Source organism: Megalobrama amblycephala, linkage group LG10, assembly GCF_018812025.1.
Source record: "Megalobrama amblycephala isolate DHTTF-2021 linkage group LG10, ASM1881202v1, whole genome shotgun sequence".
Lineage (NCBI taxonomy): Eukaryota > Metazoa > Chordata > Actinopteri > Cypriniformes > Xenocyprididae > Megalobrama > Megalobrama amblycephala.
In genome coordinates, this window is record NC_063053.1 from 6,453,840 (window position 1) to 6,479,780 (window position 25,941).

The 25,941-nt window shown below is 38.9% G+C and overlaps 1 protein-coding gene across 1 annotated transcript in view; it reads right to left on the reverse strand.

The window, feature by feature from the left end:
* Positions 1-1,058: 1,058 nt before the first annotated feature.
* Positions 1,059-25,941, reverse strand: part of gfra4a (GDNF family receptor alpha 4a) — a 147,658-nt gene continuing 122,775 nt past the window's right edge. The window contains exons 4-8 of the mRNA XM_048204181.1: positions 22,209-22,554; positions 20,539-20,648; positions 15,572-15,706; positions 4,775-4,956; positions 1,059-2,361 (exon numbers count right to left, since the gene is read on the reverse strand). Of these exons, the coding sequence (XP_048060138.1) occupies positions 2,227-2,361; positions 4,775-4,956; positions 15,572-15,706; positions 20,539-20,648; positions 22,209-22,554 (908 nt within the window). The 3' untranslated portion in view covers positions 1,059-2,226. The remainder of the gene's footprint in view (positions 2,362-4,774; positions 4,957-15,571; positions 15,707-20,538; positions 20,649-22,208; positions 22,555-25,941) is intronic.

Genomic DNA, 25,941 nt, shown 5'->3' on the forward strand with positions numbered 1-25,941 from the left:
TAAACACTCGTGTTCCAATACTTTGTGTTCTAGTTTTGGGAGGCGTTCCTTTGAAGTGAGCTGTGAAGGAGGGGGTTTGTTCTTACGCATGCGCTCATTTCAAAAACTCAGTAACAGTCTTTGGATTCTCAGTCGACAAAAAAAATCCTCTCTATCACCTTTAAAATCGTAATTATTAAAATATAAAACTTTATTTTACAGTTCATAACTGTATAATTTAGACAGTAAACAATGTGCTGTCCCGTAAAACCTAAAACGTTGCTACCATATTTTTTTACGTTAAAGTCCTGGCAACTGCCGTTTTTGTTTTTTTGTTTTTTTTACAGTAAATTTTACAAGGATTTTTTTTACAGTGTGCCCCTTAATTGCTGCTTGCAGCTCTATTTTCATTAGTAGTGGTAATAGTAGTTTCTATTCAGAGAAATTTCTCTGATTGGGCAGAGAGCGAGAATTCCATACACTGAATAACATGATTGATTTTAGCGTAAGAGTGATTTGGTATGCCAGCAAACCTCTGAACATTTGTCTTCCTCCCGAGATGTTCAGATATCCTATAGTATGTTTTGTGGCAGTGGCAGTTGTGGGTGTCTCATTTTGTTGGGGGTTGTTCATGCTGAAGGGCAGTGTGGATGTGTGTGCTGACCCAGGCAATGCACATAGGTGGCAGTGCTCCAAATAAATGAGGGTTACTTCACTCCCCGAGTTACTCATTACCCCCTCAGCTTGAGCTGATCGGCGGGCCCACACGCAATCTGCGCCCACAGAAGTTGAAGATTTCTGCAGAATTACAACATCAGTCATTTATGAATCCCCTAGAGTAATTATTACCTATTTTGGCTAATTTGATTTTTAAAGATATACTTCACTACAACAGTATTTATTTTTTCTCTGCGACGACAAAAATGTAGACATCTTCATTTATGTGAAGAATCTCCCAGGTATTTTCAACTATAATTTGAGCGTATTTTACCTCAAATTCAATGCAGATTCTATCCGAGTCTGCCGATCACTCATTCACCGCATGCACATATTTGGTAGCGCAAACATTATTCTGTACATCCGTATCTGGCAGCTTTATTTTTCAGGTAATAACAAGTAAAATCCACAATTTCAACCCATTTGACAGAAATGCTTTGCCCCGTTTTCTGACGCCGGTCGCTGGTTATCAATAGTCTCTGGAGGTTGTTGGGGGTCAAAGCATTTACTTTTCACTCGCCTTGTTTATCACAGGACAATCGAGAATAAAAAAAGCAACACAATTGCAGATGTCGAGTGCTCGTGGAATGGGGACGCAGAAAACTTGTCAGTCACTGGAGAGAAGTGATGGACCCTTGTGCTCGTTTTGACTGGCTGAGACAAACAGTGAATTAGGAGATATGATAAAGCTGCTTGAATTCACATGAACAGGAAGTGCTTTGTTTATCAGGGTGTTTTGTGCTTCTTTTTCCATTTGCAATAAGCAGTTTGATGCAGTATTTCAGACACCCATATTCACAGGTGAAGTATACAAGAACCGCTCAATGATCATAGCATTCATCAAGATACTTTAAGCTGTGCTCCTCTTCGTTTCCGTGCCATTTTTCTTAGCAAACGTGCACTCGAGGGAGAAACAGCCTGTGGGATATACATCTGAGCGATACAGCCACGTTACAAAAATAAAGACCATCTCTGTAACCCTCTGAAGCCCATGAAAGAGCTCTCATCATAGACACTTCTACATCAGTCTCCTTTCTCTTACCACTTTTTCCTGTGCTTCTTCAAGAAAACATCACAACACACTTCGATCTGGGTGAATATACAGCACACGTACCAACGCCATCCATTCAAAAGAGCTGGGGAACATAGATATTAAAATATGGATGATGAACAGGTAGTTGTTGTAGTTTTTTCTTCTTTTTTTGTGAGAATAGTGCGCATGACGCTCGTTTTGAAGAGAGGAGGTGGATTTATCTTACACGGGCACCATCTTCAGTCCAAAATATGAGAGAGAGAGAGAGAGAGAGAGAGACACACACATAATTATTTAAACCCTTGAAATCAGTCATTGTGAACATCCAGACAATGAATCACTAAACTGCGTTGAGGAATGGAGCAGGGTTTCATATATTTAAAGAGTTTCGCAGTTCTTGTGTCCTCTCTGAACGAGTTATTGTGATGTGGAAGTTGAAACTCATGAACACGCGCACACTGTCCCAGTTCTGTAGTGCTTTGATTGGTTGCTTGATTTTAAAGTTGGAGAGCCAGCAGCAGGAAGGGGAGGAGCCACATTAACATGGCCAGGTGGGCTGCTGCAGGACTTTCGTCATAGAGATCAGGAGGCGGGAGCGTGGAGTCGCCCCACAGTCTGTCTCTCTCGTTCATCTACAGAACAAAAAGAGCAAGTGAGAGATTTAGATACATGATATGCTTTTGTTTGAATCTTTTTCACTTTGATATTCTGAATTTTATCATTTTATCATCTCATCCTGTCCTTTCTATATGTATATTTTGTCTGGAAGAGGTATCATATCAATAACAGACACAGTAGGGTAACATGGTAAAAGATGACCCTCCCACCTTATTTTTTTTGTCCTGACCATTCGATGACACAAAATCTAATCTCGGCACTTTTGATGAATGGCTACGCTATTTTTAATTTTGTCATTTCATCTGAATAGCTGCATTTGTGAGATTTAGTCAGCCGAAACTGTTTTGAGGTTAAATGATCTAATTTTGTATCTCTGGAAAATAGTGATCTATGACATTGTGTTATGTTGAACATCAAAGTTTTTTTGTGCGTGACGAAGTTATTTTAAAGTAAAAAGAGAAAAATTAGACCCTTGGTGTAAGCAAATTAGATGTACATTTCAGAAGGAAACAGGATGAAGATGTCACAATTTGTCTTATTTTGTTTAAATATCATTGTTTTTCATTCAGTACTGCCCTTTGGAAACCAACAGAAGATACTTGCATGTTTCCCGGCAGGAAAATTAAGTACAATTTACCTTGATATTTGAATTCAAAAGTTTTCACCCCTCGACTCTTAATGCATCGTGTTTCCTTCTGGAGCATCAGTGAATGTTTGAACCTTTTTTAATAGTTGTGTTTAAGTCCCTCAGTTGTCCTCAGTATGAAAACACAGATCTCAAAATCCTACAGTCACTGCTGGAAAGGGTTCAAATATGCAAAAATGCTTGAAAACTGAAGAATCTGCAGGAGCTGGAGGATTTTTCTGAAGAACAGAGCTCAGTTTAACTGCTCAGAACAAACAAGAGACTCATGAACAACCATCACACAACAAAAAAACAGTCGTAGATCATCAGGTAACCACACACAGTATTGAGAATCAATGGTTCACATACTTATGAATGGGGTTATTTTAATAAATTCAGCTATTGTTTTGTCTTGTGAACTAAATGCAAACATCTTTTATGTAAAATATCTTACTCAGGACAGTACTAAACAAAAAATAACATGCTTTTTTATTATCCCTCTTATTTTATTAAAATAATTCTAATTTTCACAGATTCTGCAAGGGGTTCACATACTTTTTCATGCCACTGTATCTTAAATTAAAATGTTAATAAAATATTAAATAAATATGTAAATATTCATATAATGCCTGTACATAAATCATAGAATAATTTTACCTTTCAGATTAAGCTCTTTTACTGGTATTCGACTATTCAATTATTTAACAAAATTTAAAATAGAATAGTTGATTTCGTATTTTACATTAATGACACAAAAGTCATTCAATACATTCTCTAAAAGTTGATCCAAGGGGGGCTTCTTACCTCAGGTAGGTGGCCAACTTACCCCAGTAGGGGTCATTTTACCCCTTTTTTAATATTTGACTTTTTTTTTGCTATAACAACTAAATTAGCAAATGTTTCTATTAATTTCCTATAATAACACATTGGCTGATGTATCATCATCCAATACATGATAAACAATACAAATTGTTCTTAAGGGGGGCATCTTCTCCCTTTTACCCTACTGGATGTATGCATGAACAAAACTATACAAGACAAAATAATGCACACCTGATTATAAATACAGGTTTAGTTGCATAAATGATTGGCTTCTGAAGGCATAAAACTCTCAATATTCAGTTTTGAATGAAAAAAATATGAATAAATTGTGTTCCAATGTAAAATCTGTGTCCTGATTGAAACAAGTTGAGAATCACTGCTTTAGAAAATAACAAAACAACAACTTAAGCCAGTCTACAGTAAGGTGGTTTGCTAGTCTTAGCTGGTCTACCAGTCTGGGGTGCATTTTTTCAAAGCATCATTGGTCAACTATGGTCCTTAGTCCCATTGAACTCTATTGGTAATGACGGAACTTACGACCCCTGGTCCATCTGGCAGATCAGCTGACAAATCCCAAAACCCCTCTAAAAGCATAAAACCAGACTAGTGTGGTGAGCTTGGCCAGGCAAGGAAACAAGCAACAGTAATCATGTAGGCTGGTTTATGCTGTTTCTTTAAGCAGTGAGACAAACATACATCTATGGCTTTGGTCAGACAGACATATGAGGATATCCATGTGATCAGGATCTGATTAAAATGGATATACTTTTTTTTTTCTCTCTGCATCGCAGTCTGGACAGTCTAGATTTTTAGGATGCAATATCATACACAATGCAAATCTGTGTTCACTCTCACAACAAAGCTCTGACAGGGATGAACAGTGAATGTGAAAGATGGGTTTTGATCTAGCAGGAACATGGCGAGTTCGATTTTCAAAAGGTCCTAGAACACATACTGGCAGCCGGGATGAAGGCTTGTACCTGTGTGGGCATCTGTGGACGCAGAATGTTCTGCTCGGTCTCCATGGCAGCACCAATGGTGGTAGTGGTGGTCTCGGTGCTGGTAACTAACATCTGGTTGTAAGCGTTAGTATTGGAGCCCGGAGCTTGGTTGGTGGCAGATTTCAGTTCTGTGTCGTTCCCGAAAGCCAGGATGGCGTTCTCTGTTTGAAGGGAGGGGAGAAAGTCACTTTCACAGCCTGCCATTTGCAGATGAACACGTCTGGAAGGCAGTCATGCCTCAGTTGGCTTTCTCTTTCAGACATGTCTCTTTTTCAAAATGGGTTTGGATATCATCAACATGCTTTACTACAATAACAACAACAAAACAGACTCAGGGGAACCAGAAAATGACTGGCTTATATATAACTTATCCAGCATGAATGTTGACAGAACAGCATTCAAGATCACAAACTCCGTCATCCGATTCATGCTCTAAATATAGTCCGATTCTAAAGTTGAATATACATCCCTATATAATCGGCTAATCCTTCCCTCCAGAAATATATATATATATATATATAAACCCACTTGTATTTCCTAACGTCTTGGCATTTGTCCTTACTTATTTGCTCATGTCTTCCATTTTCTTTCTTATCTTTTATTTTTGTTCAGTGTGTTTTCCCTTGAGAAAGATTGGTTGCATAAAATGGAGAGTGTACTTGAGCGAGCCTCTGTTCCTGTGGGGTTGAAAGAAATCTGATTACCTCCAGTATCTTGATGTTTCAACCAGATCTTACCTATAGTAAAACACCTATGTGTATTCATTTTGAAACATTCTTTAAAGTCAGCCATGTACCAGCAAAAGTATCTTCCATTATTAAACCTAAATACAGATTTCAAATCACACTCCTCTTCATTTTCCCCTTTTTTATTGGCTATATATATGAGTCCATTTGAGAGTTACAGTGACAGGCCATATGAATGATAATAATTTGAATTGATTAATTCTCATCTAGTAGGTCACTTGTCTGAAATTACAGTGGTGTGAAAGTCACCTCAATTAAGACACGACTGTGAGGACGGCACTGGATATAACTCCATAACTAATCCTGGTATTCATTTCTGGTGGTGAGGAAAGCGTTTTGTGGGAAAAATGAAAGAATTGATTCATGAATGGTGAACAGTGGTGTGGTTGAGTGAATTTTCTTTATTAATTTGAAACACCAAATGCTTAATCTTTGTGATCTTAACAGAGGAGATGAAGCAAGAGAGAGAAAGAGAGTGCCTTCCAAAGAACACCTTACTGTATGTATATATAGTACAGGATCCTTGTAAAACATCACACAACCTGCCATAAATATTTATTAAGTGTTTAATGCAGAGTTTTCTCCAATCCGAATTATTTTAGTAATATTTATTTACTATTTTAGTATTTATTCATATTTTAAATAAGCTTTTTTTTCTCAATTTCAATTTTATTTGTTTTAATTTCATTTTAGTTTGTTTCAATAATTTTTTTATTTGCTTTAGTCATTATTATATTTTTTTTTTTCAGTTGTTTTTTTAAAGGGTTAGTTCACCCAAAAATAAAAATTCTGTCATTTATTACTTACCCTCATGCCGTTCTACACCCGTAAAACCGTTAATCTTCAGAACACAAATTAAGATATTTTAGTTGAAATCCGATGGCTCCGTGACTTTGGCGTCACGTAATCTGCCAAATCACATGACTTTGGCGCTCCGAACAGCAGATTCGACACACTGATTCATCTGTGCTCCGATGCTTCCTGAAGCAGTGTTTTGAAATCGTCCATCACTAAATAAGTCGTTATTTAGTTTTTTTTGGCGCTCCAAAAAATATTCTCGTCGCTTTATAATATTAATATTGAACCACTGTACACACATGAACCGATTTAAATATGTTTTTAGTACCTTTATGGATCTTGAGAGAGGAAATGTCATTGCTCCCTATGAAGACCTCACGGAGCCATCGGATTTCAACTAAAATATCTTAATTTGTGTTCCGAAGATTAACGAAGGTCTTAGGGGTGTGGAACGGCATGAGGGTAAGTAATAAATGACAGAATTTTCATTTTTGGGTGAACTAACCCTTTAAGTTTAATTCATCTTTATTTCAATTAATAAAATCAATTTTAAAATCTTTCCCCACCAGCATTTTTTTTTAAGTTGCCAGCCACTCCCAACGTTTTTGATAATTTTCACAATTTCATGGCCCTCAGAATATTTTCTATTTTTTAATATTCTAGCTTCATGCATTCTTTTATCAACACTTGAATGTGGGTAAGTTTCATAAAAAAGCAACATTTTAGAGAAAAACAAAAACAAAAAAACAGAACCCCCCCCCCCAAAAAACAACAAAACAAAACAACTACAATATGCATAAGCAATACTTTTATCACTTGTTTCTGTTTCTTTTTCTTGTGTTTTGATCCAGAGATTCTGTACTCTTTCAGAAGTTGTGTAATAGCGCCCCTACAGTCTAACAGTGAAAAGACGGAAAATTCCATCAATGCCAGGGAAGCGTCGTCTCATAAATGATGGAATATTCTGTCAATGGCAGGGAAAGAGTTAATAGTTTGTTTTAGTTAACTGCAACAACACTGTCTCCAATGCGGCTCCTCTATTAATTGACAATACAAAAATAAAACAAAACCAATATTACTAAATGACTCATTTTATACAATAACACTGTTCATCGACACCAGCAAAGAAGGTCTTTGCCTTTCTTGAGCTTGTGTTCTCACTGAGGTCCGAAAGCATGTCAAGAATGTAAGGGTTGGAACATGTGATGAGGCAGGACCTCCATCACGCTGTGATTGGCTCATTACCCTGACGATGTAATATAAATCCCATCTATCATGTTCGCAACGGTTCCATTGCTAAACGTGTCAAACTAGTGGAAATGGGTGGATGATTTACAAAGTAAACAACACCCACTCCGACAACACCACTGTCAGTTACATCAGAAACCTGAAAATGACTTGAAATGATGATCTGTGAGCAAACACTCAGCTCTGTTAAATTAAAGCTGCACTTCCATGCATAGTTATTTTGTCTGCAGGGTTTACTGAGGCTTTGTTCACTAATGATCTGAAAAGGTAGTTGTGCTGAAACCTTGATGTGATTTTGTTTTAATTCATATTTTTATGTTGTTTCCTGCTGTTTTTGTTTTCCATGTCAGGTAAATGCTGTCCTATAAGCCTTTAACCTGGAATTTTTTGAACATCAATGGAAATAGAACATGAATTTACCTTAATTCCAGAAATCCAGCACATACCACTGCTCTATCCATCTTATTTTTAAATAAGTTTCCAGTTATTGTACCTGTACAAAAACATTGCTGCTTTATCTTGCAAACTGGTAACTGTTACCATATTACTTTTAATGTATTATCATAATCATAAACACACTGGTTTGTAGCTAATGGTATTACTGTTTATTGCACTTTTGTTATTCTTCAAAGAAAATAGCTTACTTCCTTGTTGCAAAATAAGGTGGATACAAAAGACTGTATTCTACGTCCTTTGTGTATTTTGAAAGGTAGAGGCAGGGTTATAGACAAGCATTGAGTTTAAGGCCCTGTTTACACCTGGTATTAAGATGCGTTTTGGTCAATCGGACGACGCTAAATACAGTTGTAAATGGTGTCAAACGTTTTGAGCTTGTCCACTTTCAACCACTTCCAGAGGTAGGCGAAATTTGGATTCGGATTGCTTTCGTAGTGTAAACGCTCATGTGATCAAATGTGTCTACTCTCCACCTACTGACCTAATGCGTAAACATTACAGGTGCTGGTCATAACAAAAAGTTGATTTATTTCACTAATTCCATTCAAAAAAGTGAAACTTGTATATTATATTCATTCATTACACACAGACTGATATATTTCAAATGTTTATTTCTTTTAATTTTGATGATTATAACTGACAACTAAGGAAAATCCCAAATTCAGTATCTCAGAAAATTTGAATATTGTGAAAAGGTTCAATATTGAAGACACCTGGTGCCACACTCTAATCAGCTAATTAGCTCAAAACACCTGCAAAGGCCTTTAAATGGTCTCTCAGTCTAGTTCTGTAGGCTACACAATCATGGGGAAGACTGCTGACTTGATAGTTGTCCAAAAGACGACCATTGACACCGTGCACAAGGAGGGCAAGACACAAAAGGTCATTGCAAAAGAGGCTGGCTGTTCACAGAGCTCTGTGTCCAAGCACATTAATAGAGAGGCGAAGGGAAGGAAAAGATGTGGTAGAAAAAAGTGTACAAGCAATAGGGATAACCACACCCTGGAGAAGATTGTGAAACAAAACCCATTCAAAAATATGGGGGAGATTCACAAAGAGTGGACTGCAGCTGGAGTCAGTGCTTCAAGAACCACTACGCACAGACGTATGCAAGACATGGGTTTCAGCTGTCGCATTCCTTGTGTCAAGCCACTCTTGAGCAACAGACAGTGTCAGAAGCATAAAGACAAAAAGGACTGCTGCTGAGTGGTCCAAAGTTATGTTCTCTGCTAAAAGTAAATTTTGCATTTCCTTTGGAAATCAGGGTCCCAGAGTCTGGAGGAAGAGAGGAGAGGCACACAATCCATGTTGCTTGAGGTCCAGTGTAAAATTTCCACAGTCAGTGATGGTTTGGGGTGCCATGTCATCTGCTGGTGTTGGTCCACTGTGTTTTCTGAGGTCCAAGGTCAACGCAGTCGTATACCAGGAAGTTTTAGAACACTTCATGCTTCCTGCTGCTGACCAACTTTATGGAGATGCAGATTTCATTTTCCAACAGGACTTGGCACCTGCACACAGTGCCAAAGCTACCAGTACCTGGTTTAAGGACCATGGTATCCCTGTTCTTAATTGGCCAGCAAACTCGCCTGACCTTAACCCCATAGAAAATCTATGGGGTATTGTGAAGAGGAAAATGCGATATGCCCGACCCAACAATGCAGAAGAGCTGAAGGCCACTATCAGAGCAACCTGGGCTCTCATAACACCTGAGCAGTGCCACAGACTGATCGACTCCATGCCACGCAGAAATTGCTGCAGTAATTCAGGCAAAAGGAGCCCCAACTAAGTATTGAGTGCTGTACATGCTCATACTTTTCAAGTTCATACTTTTCAGTTGGCCAAAATTTCTAAAAATCCTTTCTTTGTATTGGTTTTAAGTGATATTCTAATTTTCTGAGATACCGAATTTGGGATTTTCCTTAGTTGTCAGTTATAATCATCAAAATTAAAAGAAATAAACATTTGAAATATATCAGTCTGTGTGTAATGAATGAATATAATATACAAGATTCACTTTTTGAATGGAATTTGTGAAATAAATCAACTTTTTGATGATATTCTAATTATATGACCAGTACCTGTATAGGGAGAGTGCTAGCCAGATGAGATTTAAACTTGTTGGCTGAAGACCCAAGTTTGGTTTGAAGATGAAAAACATACTAAGCATAATGTTCTCTCACCATTCCTGATTTCTAACACACACTCACAGCGTTCGGCGTGGTCTTGCGGCTATCGGAGCAGAAACGAAAGCTGCTGCTGTCCGTATTTTTCCGTAGTCTCCGGGCGTGTTGATACGTAAATTGTGCAAGCTTATTTTGTCCATTAGATTGAAGGATCTGAAAAAATCCATACATTTACCTGCCCATAGACCCTCCCCTTGAAGAAATCAGGACAAAAATGGCACAATAAAACACCAGGTGTAAACGGATAAGTCTCCCTTGTCTACTTGTGACCCGATCGACCAAAACGCATCTTAATACCAGGTGTAAACAGGGCCTAAGTTTACTGTTAGGAGTATAATTTCTTTCAGTTAGCCTTCACCTCAGCCCACCTAAAGCCCTCATTATCCGAAATTCATATCATAACAGTCATAACACACCATAATGTTAGGAGTGTTAGCAGTGGAGTAATGTGGAGGAGTGTAAATGGTGTGAAGTTGATTAGTCTCTGAATGTTTAGCAAGACGCCATGAGTTGATGCTAATTGAAGCTGCCCACTCGTAGCGTAGCTGAATTACTGCAGGGAAACAACCTAATATAGTGGCTATGTTGACACAGGAACAGAATACAGTGTGCTAAATAGATTCCTGTTTATACACCTTTCATGACAGCTGCGTTCTATATCCACAGCGACTTCATTAGTGTACACAGTTCAATTTTGAGTATGAGTTTGGTTGATATGTGCTGTATAAATACAACCAGGTTTGACAACTAGTTGTCTAACAATGCTAGCACTCTTGGAATTGTGTTTGTACGATCAGATTAAAGAAATGGTACTAAATCCTTAAAGACACAATAAAAAAATGTCTTGATATAGTTTATTATTGTAGTTCCAGTAAATGTAATCAATCTCAAACGATGAATGTTTGGCCTATGTAAAAATGCAGTGCCACTCTCTATCATAGATAAAAAGGATATGTTTGGATGTTATGGTGGAGAGGGAGACTGAGATACAGGGAAGCGAAGGCAATGACTATAAAGATGTTTAATCAGTGATGTGGAACATATGGTTCCAGTATTCTAACTCTCTATTTGTCTCACTCTCTCTCTCATAGATGAAGGGCAGGATGAAATTGTGGATGTCTAAGTAATGGAGGTGTGAATGGCTGCAGCTAGCAGTGGGGAGTTTGTAGAAGTGGCGATTCCTCTCTGACCCCCTCAGGACTTTAGACCATTTGATAAGCTCCTCCCCTCCTGGATACGGTTGCTCGCTCAGACCAAAGAGGTTCAAGAAACTACCGTTAGATCAGCTACCGTTAGCTGCTCATTTTGATAGCAAATGCTCAGTTGGCACAGGAAATGTTTGCTCATGGACGTTCTGTTTTTTGAGCCTATCATCTGAGTCATTAATATCATGTGACTAATTACTCCACAGAGCCACAGAAAAATGATGACAGTGCTGACTGACAGGCTGATTCATTCACAGTGAAAAATGTAAGTGTGTTACAGCTTAAAAAATCTACTATCCACCTTATTTTTAACATAAGAGCAGACATGGCCATATGTAATTTTAATGTGCAAGACTTCAATTGTCATCCGCTTAAAGTTCTTTTAGCTGTACAAAAGTTTTACTGTTAATTGCACTTTGTTGTTCCTGTAGTTATTTACCTATAGCGGGTCAAGAATCTCAAGTCTTGCACATTCACAGAAAATAGCTTCTACGTTGCAAAATAAGGTGGATAATATAATGTAATTTATTAATAATAAATATATTGCTTGCTAAAAATAATCCTTATATTATATATAATATATATATATATATATAAAAAATGTGTGTGTGTGTGTGTGTGTGTGTACACTATATTGCCAAAAGAATTGGGACACTCCTCCAAATCATTGAATTCAGGTGTTCCAATCACTTCCATGGCCACAGGTGTATAAAATCAAGCTCCTAGGCTTGCAGACTGCTTCTACAAACATTTGTGAAAGAATGGGTCACTACAGTCAATAGCTACAGACCTCCAAACTTCGTGTGGCCTTCAGATTAGCTCAGGAACAGTGCGTAGAGAGCTTCATGGAATGGGTTTCCATGGCCGAGCAGATGCATCCAAGCAACATCACCAAGTGCAATGCAAAGCGTCGGATGCAGTGGTGTAAAGCACGCCGCCACTGGACTCTAGAGCAGTGGAGACGTGTTTTCTGGAGTGACGAATCACGCTTCTCTGTCTGGTAATCCGATGGACGAGTCTGGGTTTGGTGGTTGCCAGGAGAACGGTACTTGCCTGACCGCATTGTGTCAAGTGTAAAGTTTGGTGGAGGGGGGGATTATGGTTTTTCAGGGTTTGGGCTTGGCCCCTTAGTTCCAGTGAAAGGAACTCTTAATGCTTCAGCATACAAGACATTTTGGACAATTTCATGCTCCCAACTTTGTGGGAACAGTTTGGGGATTGCCCCTTCCTGTTCCAACATGACTGTACACCAGTGCACAAAACAAGGACATCCATAAAGACATAGATGAGCACACATGCGCTTCTAGAAGAATGGTCAAAAATTCCCCTAAACACACTCCTAAATCTTGTGAAAAACCTTTCCAGAAGAGTTGAAGCTATTACAGCTGCAAAGGGTGGGCCAACTCCATATTAAACCCTACAGATTAAGAATGCGATGTCATTAAAGTTCATGTGCACATAAAGGCAGGCATCCCAAAACTTTTGGCAATATAGTGTATATGTATAATGTATGGATATATAGATGAATGACTGTTAATGGAGAAATATATAATTTCGGGTCCTGATGGTGTAGTTACAGCATCCACCAACAGTGGCTAACAGAGTCATGCTAAACCTTTTAAAATCAATTAAATTTTAAATTCAAATTATTTTAAGTCATCTTGAGGTCCCCTAGTGGACCACGGCCCTCTGGTTGAGAACCACTGAGCTAAACCTAATTGGAGATGTCTGTAAACACCTAAATTTCCCATAAAATGTGCTCATGAACTGGTAAACATTGAATGGATATTATTCTTACTTGAGCTAAAAAATAAGTGTGAAATTGCAAAGTATTTTTTTATTATTATTTATAAATTAAATTTATGCAGTAAACATGATTAAACACTGCTTCAGTATGGAGGTAAACACAAACATAGCAAAGCACAAACTGTTCCTTATGTTTTTTCCCCTATGGTACTCTGAACGTTTGAGTTACTAGTTTGAATCAATACATACATTAATTAACGAATGTTATTAGCATTACACACACACACAAACATAGCAGTTACTGCTTACTCACCACCCAGAGACAGGAAATGAGCCGTCACTCTTCCTGCAAATTTCTCATCAAAACTCTCATTGCTCATTCAGGACCGAAACATAACCTTCACGTTTTTACTACATTAGTGAATCACTGAATCACTTCCATCTAATTCCAGTTCTGCTGGCTGTTGGTCCACTGACTTTTCACAGTCTGACTGAATGAAGAAATTCTTGTAATACTTCTCCAGGATTTCATCGTTGTCCCAGGGGTATGCTGATGGTTTGGGGGCTGGTGTAGCCAGCAAATCTAGTTCAGAAACAGCTGAGGTGAAGACTAGCCTCAATGGACTCACTCTTAAAAAGCTCTTTCAGCTGTTTCCCTCCATCCTGTGCTACTTTTGTCCTGTTTGCTACTCTCCGGCTGTCTCCGCTCCATTAGTTTTACTGCAGGGAGCCAAATTACGCTCAATTACCAAGACACCAGAGGCTGCGCTTAGGCTTGAATCAGCACACATACACACCGACCCAGCACTCCGGACTGCCCCGAGACCCGCAGACAGAATAGGGAGGGATGCCGTAAACTTGACGCTGCAGTTTTGTAAATGCCGGAAATACCTTTGAGGAGCAAGATCACACTGAAGCGCTTCTGGATCAGAGCTGGAGCTAATCTCCGAAATCTCAGCGGTCAGACTGCAGCACCACCCCACCTGTGAAATGGATGTGTTTACATGGTTGTGTTTGTTATTAGTGGCTCAGAGAAGCAGTGGGCCATGAACAGAGCACACCGCTGAAGATATCCTGTGCTCCTGATGACTGTTAATGCCTCATTACCGACATGCATTGAAACTTCATAACGTTACATCAAGAGAGTTTTCTCTCAGTGCTGCTGATTGCACAATAATAGTGCTGACTGTGAAGAACTGGGATGCAAATACGTCTCTCTGCTGACTCTTGTATTGTATCACCTGGGTCTATTTTCTCTCAGTTGAGGAGTGTACACCGAGTGTTCCTGTGTCCATATGAGCTTCCCTGCTACACATGCAAAAGAAACTATGTCAAATGAGTAGGATGCCGAATGCTCTGCATTTATGATATTTCGTAGGTGAACAAAACCCGGGTGACTTTGCCATGAGGCCACTGCAGCAGAAGAGCTGTTTATTTGACAAGTTTAATTAAAAATCATGAAAAACTATGGGTCCAAATGCTTCCTTATGAGTAAAAACATCGGAGTAAGGGCCTGTTCCAATACCCACACTTGCGGTCTTTGCACTTGACCACTTATCTACTTTTATTACATATCTCCTAGTATTTATATGGATGCAATCGCTGATTGATGAAGTCATTGCGTCACTGTAGCTGCCGTTGAGGACTGCTCATGTGCATTGGCTCGTCTAGCCTGAAAAAAATCTAGCCTGAAAGCTTTTTAAATGCTATTTTAGCAAAAGAAACAACATTTATGGGATGGTTCATGTCATATTTTGTTGCTGTTTTGAAATATGTAATTTAATTGGTTTTTGAGATTTCAGGATTCCCACATTCAAATAGATAGGACTTGGTCTTGGATGCCCGAAACAGCTGCCCGGAGGCGTTGCAAATATGGCCGCAGAGTGAAAAGACTTTCCTTGAAAGGGACTTTGATGTAGTTTCCATAGCTGAGTCCAAAACTGCATACTATATAGTAGGTACTACAGTTGGTTTGAAACTTGCTTTGCAAGCGTTAAAAAAAAAGTATGTTCTATATAGTATGAATGTGTGTAAGATGAATGAAATTTGGATGTACTACATTCGTCATGTCACTTTGACTTATACGGCGTCACTTGCGTTGCTTCACTGCCTTTCCAAAATCCTCTCCCATGGCCTTATGGGATAGTAAAGTGTCCATCAAACAGTCATCCAGGTACTTTTTTGCCAGCTGTTATGAATACTGTGAATTCGGGCATACTACTTGGCTCACATACTGTATACATTTATATTTATTCATTTTGAAAATGCTTTTATAGTATGAAGGAAGGCATATTTGGATGCAAGGCATGTCTCCCTCCAAGCGCAAAAGGGAATATCCAGCAATAATCATAATATTTATGTGTGATGTAGGACAGGGGAGAAGTTTTTACTCACTCAAGCAATTGTTGTCATGGAAATGGCTGAGGAAATGGTTGCACTGATCTCGGAAATTCCCACTAGCCGCACAGGAGCACCACGGTCCCACATTGGATGTTGAGTTATCTAGGTAGTTTGGAGTGATAATGCTACCTACAGGGAGATGAACAGAACATCAGTTGCAAAACAGAAAGCCAAATGCAGTATATAGCGGTATCCCATGGCATAAATGCAGTATTCGTCAGTCATATATAAGTCATTATGGAAAAATATCTTCTTTATCAGATGTGCAGAAAGTGCAGGGATTCAAACTTTATTTGGCATTTTCCAAGAAAATAACAGGGTAGCTTTAAAGGAAATTGCAAATTAAGTGGTCATACGACACTGTGAAGTGATTTAGTTTTGAATTAGTTAAATATTAAACATACATTGCAAATGCATTCAACAGATTAAGATGATGTTGTTGTATGACTTTGAATGGTGGATACAGTTGAAAAGGTCCAGACCTCTGAGGAAGGACCAAAATCATCATTTTTTTTCTATTATCTTTTTAAAGATTACAGTTTATCTAAGATATCTAAAAGTTCTTGCATCAAATTACATCAGATTTGTGCCTCTAATGGGATTTATGAAAAGTGCCATTTGCACATGGCCAACACTCCTCCAGCTGACTAGCACACATCAGCACAGAGACACTTTTTACCTTACTGATTATGGAATATTTGTTGGATTTTAACACAATCACCTTGTGTTACTCTATAGGCCATCAGCTTAGACAGATATGAAACGCTCTGTCAGTCTTTATCTTGTGTGTGGGTTACAAAAGTGCGCTAGAACATTGATTGCAGAGGATATATTTCCGTAGCTCTTAGAGCTGTTTCTTTGTTCAGTAGGGAGGTAAAATGACTGCTTTTTCAGTGTGTGAGTGACTGAGTGTAAAAGCTGTCAGCTGAAATCAGGAAAAGTGGAGGTGCTGCACTCTAGAACTCTATGTTCTGATAGGGACCCGTTTAAACACATTGATTTCTTTTGTCCCAGAACACAAAAGTGCAACATCTTCACAACTGCACTTGGAAAATACTGCTGTAATGACAAACAGCCAGGGCAGAGTGCTTGGTCTCTTTTTTTTTCTCTCTCTTTTTCTTGCCATTTCTGACTTGTACATTTGTTAATGTCACAAACTCTTCTTTAGTTCTCTGTTCTAACAAATCTCATTTGGCATCCTTGGCGTCAATCCTGATGTGTCTATCAAATTTCGCCATGCCTTATTTGTATGTCAATACGTTTTGAAAGCTGCAGTGCAGGGGAACATTTTCAGGGTGCTGGCCTGAGCCAATTTATGATCAGTGTTCAGTTTGTTTCTGGTATTAACTATTTTAATATCACTGATATATTATTATAGTTTTTTATTAATATTTTGATTTAGCTTTTATTTGTATATTTTCTATTTTCATTTGAAATTTTTAGTAATTTTGTTGTGTACTTTTATTTTTTTTATGTCTTTATAGTTTATTTTATTTCAGTTTTAGTTATTTTAGCATATCAAGTTAATCTTATATACAATGAAAGCTTGTTTCCGTCACTGAAAAAGTAATTGCGACTTTTTATCTCACAATTTTGACTTTTTTCACACAAATGTGAGATATAAACTTGCAATTGTGAGAAATAAAGTCAGGTTTGTGAGTTATAAACTCACAATTGCATGTTATTAACGCAATTATGAATTTTTTTTCAAGCAATTGCAAGATAGAAACTCACAATTCTAAGATATAAAGTCCAATTCTGAGGAAAAAAAGACTTTTTTCTCAGATTTGTGAGTTTATCTCTCACAATTCGGACTTTATAACTCACAATTGCAAGAAATAAAGTCAGAATTGCAAGTTATAAACACAATTACAAGATATAAACTTGCAATTCTGACTTTTTTTCTCGCATGAGTGATTTTTTTTTTTTTTGTAGCAATTGGGAGATATGAACTCACAATTCTGAGTTATAAAGTCCAATTCTGAGAAAAACAAGGCTTTTAAACTTGCAATTGTGAGTTTATATCTTGCAATTTTGACTTTATGACATGCAATTGTGACTTTATATCACACAATTCTGAGAAAAAAAAGTCGCAATTACCCCTTTTTTTTTAAATTCAGTGGCGGAACAAAGCTTCCATAATATATAGTGCTTTATTTCAAGTAACAAAAGTTTTTTTTATGGCTTTAGTGTCAGTTAATAAACCCTAGGCACTAAATTGCAAAAGTGAGCGTCTATTAATGACACAATTTGCATCATTGCATGCTCCTGGTCACATTTATTTCAGTGAAATGTGTCTCAGCTGTTTTTCTCCAAAAAATTACCTTCTTAGAGCAGCCCACATTGTTTTTCTTGCATCTCTTACCATACATCCACAGACAAATGCTGTGAAAAGTGCTGTTCTAAATTTTTAGTAAAAGCTGCAATCTTCTCATCATGAATCATTATAGTAGTAATCGGCTGCTGCTAGTAGTCATAGTGGTACTACTTGCGTCAATGGCACAAATGTACTGCAGATCACACCCAAAATTGCTCAGGTTTATACAAACCTACAGAACCAAACTTACAGACAGGTGTGTTTGGAGCTGGTTGGAGCTAAACTCTGCAGGACGTTGGCCTTCCAGGAGCAGGTTTGGACACCCCTGATAAAGTATGTAAGATTTTGTTTGTGTTAAAATACTTTTCCAGTTTATGCTTCAATGACTACCATATGCCATTTATGGGTTTATCTCCCCCAAAAGTGTAAACATTGAGCCTCCCAGGCACCATATGAACACTGAGAGCAGTCCGCTCACATCTGTCAATCTCTTTCTAGCTCAACCAGCAGCAAGAGTTTGGGGCATGGCTACTGTAGTAGGCTGAGCCAGAGGGTGTTTAGTTAGTGTGTAACCATGGCTAAAGCGTTACATGGGAATAGACATTCAGTTTTGGTTACAGAAGTGCAAGCCAAAATACACTGCATTTAGTAAAAATTAATAAAAATTAAACTGGTCACGAACACTTCAAAGCAAATGGGGCATTGCGATACCATGCGCTACAATGGACACTTCAATACCATAAAGCTGTGGCCAAAAGTATTGGCAGTGACATAAATTTTGTGTTTCGCAAAGCTTGCTGCTTCAGTATTTGTAGATTAATTTTTTTTTACATGTTTCTATGCTATACTGGAAAACAATGATAGGCATTTCAAAAGTTTTAAAGGCTTTTATTGGCAAAATCATTCAATATATGTAAAGAGTCAGTATTTTCAGTGTTGAGCTTTCTTCTTCATAATATCTGCAGTTCGCTCTGGCATGCTGGATATCAGCTTCTGGGCCAAATCCTGACTGTTGACGACCCATTCTTGCCTTATTAGTGCTCGGAGTCGATCACAATTTGCAGCTCTCGACAAAATCACAAAAATGCAACTCCTGTGGGGTGTTCCTGGTCTGCAATGGTCAGTATCTATCAAAAGTGGTTCAAGGAAGGAACAGTGGTGAACCGGCGACAGGGTCAAGGCTCATTGATGCACGTGAGGTGCGAAGGCTGACCCGTGTGGTCCGATCCAACAGACGAGCTACTGTAGCTCAAATTGCTCAAGAAGTTAATGCTGGTTCTGATAGAAAGGTGTCAGAATACACAGTGCATCTCAGTTTGTTGCGTATGGAGCTGCATAGCTGCAGACCAGTCAGGGTCCCCATGCTGACCCCTGTCCACTGCTGAAAGCACCAACAGTGGACACGTGAGCATCAGAACTGGACCACGGAGCAATGGAAGAAGGTGGCCTGGTCTGATGAATCACGTTTTCTTTTACATCACGTAGATGGCCGGGTGCGTGTGCGTCGCTTACCTGGGGAACACATGGCACCAGGATGCACTATGGGAAGAAGGCAAGCCGGCGGAGGCAGTGTGATGCTTTGGTCAATGTTCTGCTGGGAAACCTTGGGTCCTGCCATCCATGTGGATGTTACTTTGACACGTACCGCCTACCTAAGCATTGTTGCAGACCATGAACACCCTTTCATGGAAACGGTATTCCCTGATGGCTGTGACCTCTTTCAGCAGGATAATCCATCCTGCCACAAAGCAAATATGGTTCAGGAATGGGTTGAGGAGCACATCAGTTTGAGGTGTTGACTTGGCCTCCAAATTCCCCAGATCTCAATCCAATCGAACATCTGTGGGATGTGCTGAACAAACAAGTCCGATCCATGGAGGCCCCACCTCACAACTTACAGGACTTAAAGGATCTGCTGCTAACATCTTGGTGCAGATACCACAGCACACCTTCAGGGGTCTAGTGGAGTCCATGCCTGGTCGGTGTGTGTGTGTGTGTGTGTATATATATAAATTTCAACCCGCCAAAGTGGCTAGTATTGACTGCATTACACACCACTTCTGAAATCCTCCTGCATTTGGCGGGTGTTGATGTCAAGCCCCGACATCAACGTGAGTAGCCTTCCACCATGACTACTAGCAGCAGTTGATTACCACTATTAAGTAACGATTTAGAGTGAGAAGGTGCCAGCTTCAACTAAAAGTTTAGAACAGTACATTTCACAGCAATTTTCTGTGGATTTATTGCAAGAGATGCAAGAAAAATGATGTGGGCTGCTCTCTGAAGGCTTAAAAGCTTAGTTCACCCCAAAGTTATGAATAAAAAACGTGAAAAATTCTTCAAAATATCTTCTTTGTATTCCACAAAAGAAACAACGTCACAGGTTTGTAATGAGTGAGTAAATGATGGCCACATTTTGAATGACACTTTAAGATTAATCTTTGAATGTTTGCATCACATGCATTGTTGATAAGGTTTAGTAAACCCACATGAGCATGTGTGTATCACAGCGCTCTTCCCTTCCCATAATTCCACCTGTCGGTGCAGAAGCAAAGCTTGATAAGATTGTAATGCCCATAATTCTAATCTATCTGACTGGTGTATGTGATAAGCCAGGTTGGACTCTGTTGCCCAGATTCCTCACCTATCAGGCCGGTGTATGCAATAAGGCAGGCTCCGTAATTTTCTTGCTGGCAGCCGCTGGCAGTAAGCTTGGAGGGTTGGCAGTCGTGCTGGAACTGAGCCCAGCGAGACCTGTGGGAACCACAACAGCATATCCATCATCCAGCCAGTCAGCAAATCCTCACAAACAGACATTCCCACAAACTCTTTCCTCAAAGCTACATTACGCTATGTGTAGGTGGGGCTACATACTCGGTTTTGTTTTGTCCTCTTCTGTTCTGTTTAGAATGCTTTCCACCAACACCCTCTGTTCCATCTTCAGTCTTTTTCTCTTATTTTTTTTCAATTCCCCCCTACATATACACAGTCCTGATCCATTTGTTTTGCTCTCATTTTAATCAGAGACATGACTGCAATTCAGAGTTCTGGAGAACTGCCAGATATTCTGCCGACGGAAAGAGTGGCAGCGATCGGCCGGGACCATTAACATGCAGGTCACATTCTGCCAGTCCTCTGGTCACCAATCAATCATTTAACCAGGTCAGTCTCAGAGGAATTACCCACATTCCCTGCTGAATTCTTATGCTAACTGGCTGTTGTGGCCATAAGTGATCTCCTCTTGTGTAATGTGTTGTGTCAGCAGAGTGCTTGCTTGGCATATGTAAGCACGATGTTTGATCGATGCAGAGACCGATGAAGGCCTTTGTGTTTGTGAGGGGAACATATGACCAAACTCAGCTCTGTTGAGAGCCTTGTAGGGTGACTGCAGCTGTCAGACTTATAGTGACTCAATGGGTAAAGGAGAATAAAATCTTCCTATACTTTTATTGCAGTGTTTATGATGTACTCCCCCGGTTTCAGACAGGGCTTAAGCCGAGACCCAGACTAAAATGTATGTTTGATCTGTTTTAACTGAAAGCAACTTGCACTGACGTATCTTAAAATATGTCAGAACCATTGTTTTGTCTCAAGATGCACACCAGTAATGTTTTTTTTTTTTTATTTTCTAAGGCACGTTTATAAAAGCTACTTATGAATCTCTCACCCCCTTCACTGCCATTATAAAGCTTAGAAGAGCCAGGATATATTTTAATATAACTCTGATTGTGTTCATCTGAAAGAAGATGGTCATATACATCTGGCTTGAGGGTGAGTAAATCATGGGATAATTTTCATTTTTGGGTGAACTATACTTTTAAATGTCCTGATTGAACTAAGGCCTAATCCTGGCTTAATCTAAACCCATTCTGTGAAACCAGGCCCCAGTCTTCTAGCTATATAAGCTTGATTTTAAAATCAGCACTGCCACAAGGGGTGCTATAACATACATTTCTTCTAAGGCCTATTTTCTCATACACATTATTATCAAAAGTTTAGAGTCAGTAAGATTTTTTCAAAGAAATTATTTTTATTCTGCAAGGATACCTTAAATATTTAAAATAAATGCTGTTCTATTAATCAAAGAAGAATCCTGAAAAAAATGTATCACAATTTGGTTAAAATGTTAAGCAGCACAACTGTTTTCAATTTTGATAATATATAATTTTAAAAACATCTAACATACATTAATTTTTTCAGACCATGACCTTGTGCACCTTTATATATTGCGCCCTAGCACCGTGCTGCAATCTTCAGGCTCCACAAAAGAGCTTGATTGTATTTATAGTGGTTGTTTCCACACACAATACTCACTTGCACACATAGTCGGCCTCACAAACCCGAAGCTGGACCAGGCAATTGGGTTTTTCCCTTTCTTCATACGAGCACGCAGGCACAATGGTCTGGCGCCGACGCTCTGCGCATGCAGTGTCGGAGCACGGACAGAAGAGTAGCTCATGCGTGTAGTCGGGCGGCACACGGTCGAAGAACTTTCTCAGTGCTTTGCTGCAGCGGGCACGGTTACAGGGCCCGGCTAGGGCTGATGGGGCGATGCATGCCGACACATACTCCGTTCGTAGCTTCTGACATGTCTCATCAACATTACAGGCCTTGGCGGCATCCAAACAACGGTTCACAGTTGTCATGCCCACCTCAGACTCTAAAAGGAAAGGGAGAGAATAAAGAGATTAACGTGTTAGTTACACTTGCCTCCACTGGAGTACAAACAAAAAGGTACTTGCAGTGGCTGCAGCCGTTCAGTCGCTGTCCAGTGCTGAAACAGAATCACAGAATACCCAACCACAGCTGCAAAATGTGGCATTACCTACCAGTTCACATGACATAATTTGTACACCAACTTAGAAAACTATTTTGCAAGGTGGCGATTTCATATGAATTCATATGATGTGATTTTTAAGGAAAAGTACGTTGTTTTTTTGTTTGTTTTTTTTAGAAAAAATTTAACACTGTGTCCTAACCAGACGTGACGCTGTGACACACGATAAAAGGTATCTTTTAAATGTTAAGCCGCTGTCACACTAGACTTTGAACGTGCGAAATTTCATTTTTTTTTATTTTTAATTTTTAATTTTTTTATACGTGCTAAATCCGATGCTGCAATGGTCGTGATATGATGTCACAGTCTACAGCGTCTTTTTTATATAAACATGAATTCAACAGATCACATATAGTAATACATTCAAAATGTAAAAATATACAACCTACTCAACTTTACTGCAAAAATATCATTCTTTTAATTCAGCCAAGAGTTCATGCCGTGACGAATCGATCTTCTACTGTCTGCACGTCTTCACATGATGCAAATTCGCAGGTCAGAGTTCACCAAACTTGAACTTTGGAATGCAGAGAAATGCGAAACTTTTCGCACAAGCTTGTGTTTCCAGTCTGATACATTTGCATGTGTTTGAATGGAAGTCAATGGAACAGAGTGCAGAGTGAAAAGTGTGTACTGAAGAAAGAAAGGGAAAAAACCCAATTGCCTGGTCCAGCTTTGGGTTTGTGAGGCCGAATATGTGTGCAAGTGAGTATTGTTTGTTGAATGAGTGCAAAGTTTTTGTCCTAACTAGCTGCGAAGGCGACACGCGATGATACAATTTTAGAAACGGTTTCTATTTTTATGGCGACATCGCAGCTGGAACAACAACGCAAAGTATGATAATGATAATCTCAGGTACTGTTTATGCGCTTTATTTAAAGGTGCCCTAGAACCAGTTTTTACAAGATGTAATATAAGTCTAAGGTGTCCCCTGAATGTGTCTGTGAAGTTTCAGCTCAAAATACCCCATAGATTTTTTTAAATAATTTTTTTTAACTGCCTATTTTGGGGCATCATTAACTATGCACCGATTCAGCGTGCGGCCCCTTTAAATCGTGCGCTCCCTGAACATGGGCTGGCATATGCAAATATTGGGGGCGTACATATTAATGATCCTGACTGTTACATAACAGTCGGTGTTATGTTGAGATTCGCCTGTTCTTTGGAGGTCTTTTATACAAATTAGATTTACACAAGAAGGAGGAAGCAATGGAGTTTGAAACTCAATGTATGTCTTTTCCATGTACTGAACTCTTGTTATTCAACTATGCCAAGGTAAATTTAATTTTTGATTCTAGGGCACCTTTAATGTTAAAAGCATCTAACGTGAGTTTGAATATCATTTTGTGTGTCTTTTATAGCCATACTGAAAGCAACAATGGACAATTCCCCTCAGATCTTCAAAATAAATGAAAAGAAACAAGAACGTTCAAACTGTCAACTCATTGTGAAAAGACAAGTGTATTCTATGACAAAGATTGTTTCGGTAACTCAGTATGTACACTGCAAAAAATTCTGTTCTTACTTAGAATTTTTGTCTTGTTTCTAGTCCAAATATCTAAAAATTTATAGATCAAAAAATTATTTTCTTGTTTTTAGGAAAAATAAGTCAAAATTAAGTGAGTTTTTCCTTAAAATAAGCAAAATAATCTTAATCCAAACTGAAAACAAGATTATATTGCTTATTTTTGGTTTGAAATAAGATTATTTTGCTTACCCCATTGGCAGATTATTTTGCTTGTTTTAAGGAAAAACTCACTCAATTTTGACTTATTTTTCCTGAAAACAAGAAAATATTTTTTACTTGTCAAGAAAATGCTTCTTGATTCAAGAACTTTAAGATATTTTGACTAGAAACAAGACAAAAACTCTAAGTAAGAAAAGCATTTTTTGCAGTGTATTTTTAATAATGTAAAAATGGTGTATTATTCATGAATATGATGTCTATTTCTTTGCGAGTGCCGGTGTTGTGCCGAATTTCGACTCCCTGCCAAATTATTACCCCCCTCGTTGAAGTCGCTATCTGCCTAATCCTAACCCCACCCCTAATCCTAACCCCTCCCCCACACCGATTTCCTAAACCTACCATTACTAGGGGGGGTAATAATATGGCGGGAGTAGGGATTTGGCACAACACCTGGAGCTTGCCGAGAGAGCCCGCCCATGCGCTCTTCTGATTGGTTGTGATTTTTGATTGACATTATAACGTCTCAATCGCGTCAGATCTGGTGTGGACAGACATTTTGTTTTGTCACTGGAATCTTTTCGCATCATATCCTGTTAGGACATGGTACGTGAAGGTCCACCCTCAAACCTAACCGTCAGTGGGGCATAAGCAAATCATATCAAATTAAAATGTAAAAGTGAGATTGTATGAATTCATATGAATTTGTCAAAACAAAAAACTTGTTATGAATCGGCATGAGAGTGTTGAATGCACTTACAAAAGCCCTCCAATTTAATAACTTTGCTCACTTCTTATGTTCGTTCTTTAATTTTTTTCTTTCATATTCAAGAGATTGTGCTCAAAATCTGTTGAAAACATACAAATGAGATTGTAGCATGCAGTAGGCACAAATGTTGTCAAAACGTAAAACAGTTCTGAATCGGCCTGACAGTGTGTTCAATGCACTTCCAAAAGCCTTCTAGTTCAATAACTAATGTCATCTATTGTATCCACTACTCAGAGGGCCAGGGATATGCATATTGTTCCAGACGCTGTGAGTTTTCGTGACGGCCTTGTCCAGCTGTCAGAGCGGGCTGAGTTCTGGAGGTACGCTCTTGCTCATTGTTCTAATGAGGGTTGAGGTTCACGCGGAACGTCTCTTTCTCTCATGTACTAATGAAGGTTTGAGTTGGTCTGCTCAAAGTGGATGTGAGTCTGGGTGGCCTGTGTGTGCTGCTAATGAATAGAGCATGAGTGAGAATGAAAGTTGAATGAGTCTGGTCTCTATCACAGAGCAGGTCCCAGCTGAGACTGGCTGCTCCTGCTGCTTCATTTTTCATATCAGACTAATGTGGGCCGCAGAGAGCCTGCCAGCATTACACTGCCATAGAGCTCGCTTTATCTCTCTCTCTCTCTCTCTCTCTCTCTCTCTCCCCCATGAGCCATGAACTTTTTTAGCCACTGCCCTCTTCATTGTCGTCTTTTCTTCATCTTCACCTCCTCTATATCTTTAAGCACGCATGCTCTATTTATTAGCCATCCAT